At 39.5% G+C, this 9,728-nt stretch overlaps 1 protein-coding gene across 1 annotated transcript; it reads left to right on the plus strand.

Moving 5' to 3' along the window:
• Window positions 1-3,616: 3,616 nt before the first annotated feature.
• Window positions 3,617-6,081, plus strand: LOC148096825 (uncharacterized). The gene is made up of 2 exons (XM_087835012.1): window positions 3,617-3,668; window positions 5,011-6,081. The coding sequence occupies exons 1-2, from the start codon at window positions 3,617-3,619 to the stop codon at window positions 5,790-5,792; spliced, it is 834 nt and encodes a 277-aa protein (XP_087691138.1). The 3' UTR covers window positions 5,793-6,081.
• Window positions 6,082-9,728: the final 3,647 nt, after the last annotated feature.

Consider the following 9,728-nt stretch of genomic DNA (forward strand, 5'->3'; position numbering starts at 1 on the left):
CACTGCAACCCCCCCCGGCTTCTGCTCCACGGCTGCTGAGTGACGCCTCATCTGGGACTCTCCTCAGCTCTTTCTGGGATAGTGGCACAGCTGCCCCTCTGTTGGTCTTCCTTGGTCTCTTGTGTTCTGGGGGCCTCTGGATGTCTGGAGTCTTGATCTCCTCCAACCTGCTTCATGCCCTGGAGGACAAGGCTGTGCCCCCCCACACCCTCTAGCAGATCATTACATGAAGGAACCTTTTAAAAACAAGCGCGTCCATGCTCACAGGTGTACACACGGGTGCTCACACACACAAACTACTCCCTTTTTGGCTCCTACCTCAAAGCACACTGTGCGCTGTCGATATTACGTGCTGCACAATAATGTTTAACATTTAGTATTTACTGTCATATTCACATAGATCATCGCGATGATGTTGTTTATTATATTGCTCTTTTTTTGTTGTTGCTTGTTTTCTCTTTTTTCTTTCTCAACAGGTGATCCAGGTGATTGATAGATGTATTTTTTGTCGGTTTGTTTTGTTGGTTTTTGTTTTTTGCCCTTTATCACCGTTCCTCTTCCCCCGCTGTTTTTCTTTCCCTCTTTCTTTCTCCTCTTTCTTTTCCCCAGTCAAACATGTCCTATATTTAGCAAGTGAAAATAAAATAAAATAAACAATAAAAGGTGAATCAAATAGACCAATACGGCAAAGCTGGGATGGTCCATTTGGTAAAGTAAATCCGTTGGGCATCTTTCTTCGCCTTTAGACAATAATTCTGATGGCAAAAGAGCAAAATGGGACAGGCAAAAATAATAATAATAATAATAATTTACAATCAACAATAATTATTTGTTACTTTCTTTTGTTTTGTTTAAACATCATAAACTCCAGTTTACTTGTGCTGCAGATCAAGTACCATAAGTACACATCTCTAATCCTCACTACATAAATAAATCCACAAGTCAGAAAAATTACATGACGAATAACACCGTACTCATGACAAAACACAAAAACCTCACAGCTGGAAACATGAACAGAGCTGAAGTTTATTCTGACAAATCAGGTGTGTACAGCCTAAATATCAGAAAACTGCTTCTTACCTGTGACGCTTTACAGATGGAGCCATTCTGATTTTCTGTCACCTAAAAAATTAAATTACATCATTAAAAGCAGTGGTGGATAAATATTTGAAAACTTTATTGGTTCACTAAGACCACAGTGGAATAATATAACAAGCTTTTCTGCCTATTTACAGTGGGGCAAAAAAGTATTTAGTCAGCCACCAATTGTGCAAGTTCCCCCACTTAAAATGATGACAGAGGTCAGTAATTTGCACCAGAGGTACACTTCAACTGTGAGAGACAGAATGTGAAAAAAAAATCCATGAATTCACATGGTAGGATTTGTAAAGAATTTATTCGTAAATCAGGGTGGGAAAATAAGTATTTGGTCAATAACAAAAATACAACTCAATACTTTGTAACATAACCTTTGTTGGCAATAACAGAGGTCAAACGTTTACTATAGGTCTTTACCAGGTTTGCACACACAGTAGCTGGTATTTTGGCCCATTCCTCCATGGAGATCTTCTCAAGAGCAGTGATGTTTTGGGGCTGTCGCCGAGCAACACGGACTTTCAACTCCCGCCACAGATTTTCTATGGGGTTGAGGTCTGGAGACTGGCTAGGCCACTCCAGGACTTTCAAATGCTTCTTACGGAGCCACTCCTTTGTTGCCCGGGCGGTGTGTTTTGGATCATTGTCATGTTGGAAGACCCAGCCTCGTTTCATCTTCAAAGTTCTCACTGATGGAAGGAGGTTTTGGCTCAAAATCTCACGATACTTGGCCCCATTCATTCTGTCCTTAACACGGATCAGTCGTCCTGTCCCCTTGGCAGAAAAACAGCCCCATAGCATGATGTTTCCACCCCCATGCTTCACAGTAGGTATGGTGTTCTTGGGATGCAACTCAGTATTCTTCTTCCTCCAAACACGACGAGTTGAGTTTATACCAAAAAGTTCTACTTTGGTTTCTCTTGAGAAGATCTGCATGGAGGAATGGGCCAAAATACCAGCTACTGTGTGTGCAAACCTGGTAAAGACCTATAGTAAACGTTTGACCTCTGTTATTGCCAACAAAGGTTATGTTACAAAGTATTGAGTTGTATTTTTGTTATTGACCAAATACTTATTTTCCACCCTGGTTTACGAATAAATTCTTTACAAATCCTACCATGTGAATTCATGGATTTTTTTTTCACATTCTGTCTCTCACAGTTGAAGTGTACCTCTGGTGCAAATTACTGACCTCTGTCATCATTTTAAGTGGGGGAACTTGCACAATCGGTGGCTGACTAAATACTTTTTTGCCCCACTGTATATCACTGAAAAACTTTCAGCCAATCAAATAGAGTTACTTTTCTGTTTTGTGCATCTATGTGGCTTTGCGTCTCCAATAGAACCACAATCACAACAAAGTAAAATAAATCCCAAATCAAGTCCCAAAATAATAGTTACATAGGCTGCAACAACGGAACCCATATTCCCATAAAACGTCCCTCCACCCCAGATGTTGAGGAACAGGAAATAGCAAGAACTGGTTTTCCAGTGATTTCCAAGATCTATACATGGTCCCGTATTTTTTTAAACTCATCACTGTCTGCTCAGTTTGAGAGAGGAAATCATAATAGATTATTGCTTGGTGACAGTGGGTATCCTGTAAGGATTTTTTTGTTTACACCATACTTCCACCTAATTACACCTGTGTGCACTTTGGGTCTGGTGGAGCGCATGTTTGCGGCAGAGATAAAACTGGACGCACCTGCAAGTGCCAGCAGCCGGTGCGGAAACCTGTGGCGAGGGGAAATCGCAGGCTGACTGATGATGTGGACGCTTCTTATTATGAAGACAGAAATAACAGAGGGTGCACTAAACTAAACGCTCATGTTTTACTAGCTTTACATGGGTTTGCTTTCATATTCGAGTCAGTTTTTATTAAATCTTTTCTGCACAGTATTTTAAAAATATGCATGTATATATCATAAGTAAGTCTATATAAAATATATTTTAAAACATTTTAGTAAAATCTAAATTTAATAAATCTGAATCTTTTTCAGATGATTCAGATTTATGCGGAATCATCCTACTGGTGGTGGCCAGAGGAGCCGATGGCGCCATATGGCAGCCTGGCTTCTGTCAGTCTGCCCCAGGGCAGCTGTGGCTACAACTGTAGCTGCCTCCACCAGTGTGTGAATGTGAGAGTGAATGAATAGTGGTATTGTAAAGCGCTTTGGGTGCCTTGAAAAGCGCTATATAAAATCCAATCCATTATTATTATTATTATTAAATTAACTGTAAATTACACTGCGGTGAGCTCCATTCATATAGTTCTATCACGTGCACGTGTACACGCACGTTGACAACCGTAACCATGGCCGCCGAGGGTATATAAATGCTCCACAAGGTTCCAATCGTCCCTTTACACTTGCTCGTGGACTTGTTTCGACCTGCTCCAACCTCAGCCTGTGGAAAGCTAAGTTTTGCAAACATTTTACTGAAAGCGGATTTTACTTGAAAGCGACAACAAGTACTTCATCTGTGGATCGTTTGTACTTGTTTTTGTTTTTCAAGTTTTAAGATGGCTCGCCGTGGACCCGGACTCCTCGACAGTCACCTGGACTTCGCTGCAGGTACGTTTGAAAGTTTCTTTAAATTTAAATGACTGTAATAATTTAACAAGTTCCAGTGTGAATATCAAGTTTTAACGTGATCAAATATGTGTATTCCAAGATTGTTTCCCGTAAATTGTTTGTATGCTTTAAATTTTCCGGGAGAGGTGTAGAAATTATTAACGACTGGTGTATGAATATGAAAAAAAGGTATTACTTTGATTTGAAGGCTTCAAATTTGACACTTTTCTTTAAAATGAAATGGTTAAAATTAGTTTAATTGACTAAAATTTGTAAAATGCCCAAAAATCAGTTTCTGTGGTAACGGCATCTTCAAGATGTCATGGCGTCAGAACACGCAGGTGTAAACACACAGATCCAGGTCCCCTCCTAACATCCTTTTCTTCTCCGGATCAAAGGCTTTATTGACATAAACTATATTTTTTCTCTGCTGCAAAACACAAAGATAAAAAAAATAAAAGAATATCAAAAGAATATAAAAACAGTAGTAATAATGGTATTAAGACCTATCTTCTATTACAGTAATGCTTTTAACCTTATTAGATAGCAGAGAGAGAAATTGTACACAGGGATATTTACACAGGGATAGCATGTTTACCACAGATTAGATGTATCTGTCCTCATGGCAGATACAGTCCTTGTGCACATTTCTAAAAATGTGGATTCTGAGTTAAGAGTTTCTGTTTGTTTGTTTGTTTGTTTTTCACTTGACCATCATTTTCAGACATACCTGCAGAGCTTTGTGTGTGTGCAACTTTTACTCTTGCCAAGGAGGTTGTGTTTTTATTTTAAAAAAATGTATTTTTTATATTTAGGACATGAGATTGGTACATGTGGTCTAAATGTTACATTATGGTTTGCATCCACATATTTAACCTATGAGCTTTTTTCAAAATGTGTGACATCGTGAATTGTAAATAAAACAGGAGAATGAGCTGCATGGTTAGTTATAAATTTACTGTAGTATATTTATATAATAAGTTACTCATGTCCGGCTATTTACAAATCAATACCTATTATCCATTACCTATTCCAACATAGTGTTTGCATAAAGGCTTACAAAGAACAAATAAAACAAATTGAATGTACACAAAATACAGTGTCATATATAGTGTCAATATGGTGTCACCTTAAAAGTACAGAGTGAGCTGCCTTGGTGGAGGTTTGGTGGTCTTCTATTAAAAAACTTCACTTAAAGATTGAACAAGTAGAAGTGTCATTCAGTCTGACATAAAATGCTTTTCTCTCATCCTCTGCTCAAACTAACAGATGTAGGTCTGTTGCTTTAACACTGGGTGTCTATTACATTCCTAATGTTATTTTAAAAATTGTTTCTTCACAGGGCGTCTTGACTATGTGGTTGAACGCCCTGCTCAGGACACTGATAACCAGCGTATCAGCGAAGGTGAGTATGGTGAGTATTTTTTCCCTCTCTCACCCTCAGCCTCTTCTCATGAAGCACCAGATGCTGATGACGGTGAACAGGAAGGTGAGTACCCCCCCTACCTACCTGTAGACGATGAAGAGGTGAGTGAACAGGCTGACAATTTATCTGACTGGAACGACTCAGAAGAGTGGGGGGATTGGCGTAGCGATGACTCGGGGTATGACACCATGGATGAGAGTGATGATTCCCCTCTCATCCGGGAGCACCCTCCAGAGCCGTTTTGGCACGATTGGCAACATCCTATTGCTCCAGGTGCTGCCCCTATCGCCATGCCGCCTTTCGGCCAGGCCAACGCCCCACTCTTCCCTCGAGTTGTTGCCCCAGTTGGTGATCCGCCAGCTGCTCCTCCCTCAGCTGCTCCTTCTGCTGCTTCTTCCTCAGCTACTCCTTCTGCTGCTCCCTCTGCTGCTCCTTCCTCAGCTGCTCCTCCCTCAGCTACTCCTTCTGCTGCTCCCTCTGCTGCTCCTTCCTCTGCTGCTCTCTCATCTGCTCCCTCTGCTGCTCCTTCCTCAGAAAAGAGAAGCAGAGAAGACATCTGCACCGAAGAGGTAAGTGCAAAGAGGTGCAAGGTAAGTGACCAGTTTGATGCCCCTTCAACATCCTCAGGTTGTTTTGGAGTCAGATGTTTCTGGGAGAGGCTTTTTAACCTTTCCCTTGATGACAGTGACTCTGATTAGTTTATGTTAGAACGTGTTTTTAAACTTTGTAACACTTAAGTTGGCCTTTGTGTTTTGCAGTGTTTGTAAATATCTTTTACTTTTTAATTAACTTTGTAATGTTTAAGTTAAGCCTGTTTGTAACACAGATATAAGAACATCTGACTCGCACATGTGAAATGTATTGTTTTTTTCTTGATATGTGACATATTAATATTACATTGTGACTGAAAGGTAGTTTTTTAGTTGTTATTACTTCCATTTTTCTTAATATCACAGGTAACTTTTTAAATGAATAATATAAGTTTTTCCCAAGCCCTAATTTTCCATGCAGGACAAAGGTAAGTCTGTACTTAATGTCAACACAAATAAGTAGAAAAGGTTTAAATGATGCAGTGAACTGACTGTAGTCTCTTGTTTTTACATAAGGTATAGCCTGTGGCTAAGAATTCAACACTTCAGACACTCAACGTCCAAGATGGAGCTAACACCCCACCCAGAAGACAGCCTTACCCCGACCAACCCGATGAGAAGGATGGATGACCAAGTGAAAAACTGGAGAGTGGTGATGTGTTCCAACTATGTAAGTTATCACCTCACATTGACAACAAACTGTCTTGAAGACAAAATTCTTCCAATAGTTGGTATAAATCATCATCCTATGTCAGCAGCACTGTAGGTTTAGGTTTATTTATATTTTTCATGTGTATACGTTGGGTTTAAAATTGCTTTTTAACAACATACTGCAGCTATCAACAATGAAAATGCTGTTTTGTGTTAAAATGACGTCTTTCTTGTGTTATTGCTTTGCAGGGAAGCTGAGAGTGGACAGAGCTGCACAGAGGACCAAAGATCCACTCTCAGCACTTCATACCTGACTGGCCACAGCACCACCCCTCCCCACCCAGGGTGAGGAGGGTCCTGACCCCGCCTGCACAGAGGGAGTTGTGAACATGCACTTCTGTATCGGTGGGTTTAGGATCCTCCTCACACTCACACGGATGAAGACTGTCACTGGGAGATGTCTCCATTGCATCAGCAGGACGTAAGCATTTGTAAAATATTACAGTTTGTGATGTTTTATACATATTTTTATTGCATCATTTCAAAGTAGGAGATATAAAATAAACCAATTTTCATAACATTTTCTGTGTATTTAGTTGTTTTCTTAATAAGTTATTTGGAACATCATTGCAACCTGTCAGCTTTTTATTGAGGATTTAGAAAGTTGCTGGTGGCCCGAGTGGGTACAGTGGGGTGTTGTTTTTGTCACATGGTGAAAGTGACCTCATGGGGAGCAAAAAGAACAACTGAACAATTTGGGGATTCACAGACTTTGGTAATTGCTAAAAAATAATAATAAAAATTGTTCTGTGTGAACTAAAAGCTCAAATATAAACCATCCTGACACTGACACAAATGATCTGCTGTTTATAAGCAGGAGATTGTTTTCATGAGCCTGGGTGAAGGTCATTTGCATGAGTTTAACCTCCTGGTCAAAAACTTGCATGACTCTGTTATCACTCTAACTTTCTTCTGTTTATTTATTCATTTTTGCTAATTGTAGTAGATTAATATGTTCACCAACCGATTCTTGTCCTGAATGTTTGAATATTTGCAGTTTCAGGTCCTACTGATCAGTTTTAAGTATTGTAGAAAGTCAGCAGCAATTTAATCGAGTCCTGGGATGAAATGGGACAAAAGGGTGATGTGACAGCCACATTAGTTCCCTTCCCTCGTTTAACAATGTGTAAGCAGACTGCTTTAACCTGCAATTTACTGCATGTTGTTAGGCTGCATGGTACAACCACAGTCTGCTAACCACCCGTGGTGATCGAAGGTTTTGAGGTCTTGCTTGAGCTACTGATGAAGTTGTATCAAAGCTTGTTAAGTTTCCCAACCGCATTTTATCCTGATGGTCCAAGGCTTACATCTTTATGCTCACAGACGTACTTCAGTGACTGATTTATTACTTTAAGTTACAGTGTGAGGGGCATTAATGAACATAAATCAGATTTAACTGGATTATGTGTTTAGGTCAAGAGACACAGACCTTCATCTTTAAGAGGCTCTTCTTGAATGTCTAATCACGATGTTTGTGTTTGTCTGCAGCATCACTGCAGCAGAGAGGGTATAACACAAGGCCACAGTCATGTGATATTCTTATTCTTATATATAAAAAGGGTTCACAACTGAAAGTAAAAAGTAATGCAGTTAATGCACATTCATCTTAGTTGACATAAGCATAAAGACAATGTAAATAAGGTATGAAAATAGTTCAAAAGTTATTATTTTTCATTTTGCATCAATGGTTGTCATTTTATTCAGGAGAACTGCGATCTGTACAATACTAATCGGCTAGTTTCTGGGATCGATTGGTAGTGTCTCCAATCTCCACTAGGGGGCTTTCGCACATTCTCCTCATTGCATTAAACTACTCTGTGAGATAACAACACAAAATCACTCTTGTGATTCTTTCCTTCCTGTTTTCAGGGGTGTAATAATGGCTGCATTCATTGAGGAACATAGAGGAACAGTTAATATATGACAGCCTATATTTAGCAACACAGGGTCAGTGCAAAATAACCAGGCACTTTTACATCAATAGCTCAATTATGTCCAGCAATATTCAGTAACCTTTTGATACACAGACTTTGCTCATATAAATGATCGACATTAAATGCAGTCATGGGGGATCAGTTGGGCTTCAGAGGTGCAAACATAGAATGAAATTGATACATATAATGGCTATTATCTTGTTAATAATTTTCACCTCCTCACTACGTACGACTCTGGATACTGTAACTCCAGTGAAAACTAAGGTCTCTAATCAGAAGTACCTGACTCCGTGGTATAATTCTCAAACACGTACCCTAAAGCAGATGACTCGTAATCTGGAGAGGAAATGGCGTGTCACAAATTTAGAGGATCATCATTTAGCCTGGAGAAATAGTTTGTTGCTTTATAAGAAAGCCCTCCGCAAAGCCAGAACATCTTACTATTCGTCACTGATTGAAGAAAATAAGAACAACCCCAGGTTTCTCTTCAGCTCTGTAGCCAGGCTGACAAAAAGTCAGAGCTCTTTTGAGCCAACCATCCCTTTAACGTTAACTAGTGATGACTTCATGAACTTCTTCACAAATAAAATTTTTATCATTAGAGAAAAAATTACCAATAATCATCCCACAGATGTAATATTATCTGCAGCTACTCTTAGTACCATTGATGTTAAGTTAGACTCTTTTTCTCCAATTGATCTTTCTGAGTTAACTTCAATAATTACTTCCTCCAAACCATCAACGTGTCTTTTAGACCCCATTCCTACAAAACTGCTCAAAGAAGTCCTGCTATTAATTAATTCTTCGATCTTAAATATGATCAACCTATCTCTAATAATCAGCTATGTACCACAGGCCTTCAAGGTGGCTGTAGTTAAACCTTTACTCAAAAAGCCATCTCTAGACCCAGCAGTCTTAGCTAATTATAGGCCAATCTCCAACCTTCCTTTCATATCAAAAATCCTTGAAAGAGTAGTTGTCAAACAGCTAACAGATCATCTGCAGAGGAATGGTTTATTTGAAGAGTTTCAGTCAGGTTTCAGAGTTCATCACAGCACAGAAACAGCTTTAGTGAAGGTTACAAATGATCTTCTTATGGCCTCTGACAGTGGACTCATCTCTGTGCTTGTCCTGCTAGACCTTAGTGCAGCATTCGATACTGTTGACCATAATATCCTATTAGAGCGATTAGAACATGCTGTAGGTATTACAGGTACTGCACTGCAGTGGTTTGTATCATATCTATCTAATAGACTCCAATTTGTGCATGTAAATGGAGAGTCCTCTTCACACACTGAGGTTAATTATGGAGTTCCACAGGGTTCAGTGCTAGGACCAATTCTGTTTACATTATACATGCTTCCCCTAGGCAGCATCATTAGAAGACATAGCATACATT

Source organism: Neolamprologus brichardi, chromosome 22, assembly GCF_056152115.1.
Source record: "Neolamprologus brichardi isolate AB-2024 chromosome 22, ASM5615211v1, whole genome shotgun sequence".
Classification (NCBI taxonomy): Eukaryota; Metazoa; Chordata; class Actinopteri; order Cichliformes; family Cichlidae; genus Neolamprologus; species Neolamprologus brichardi.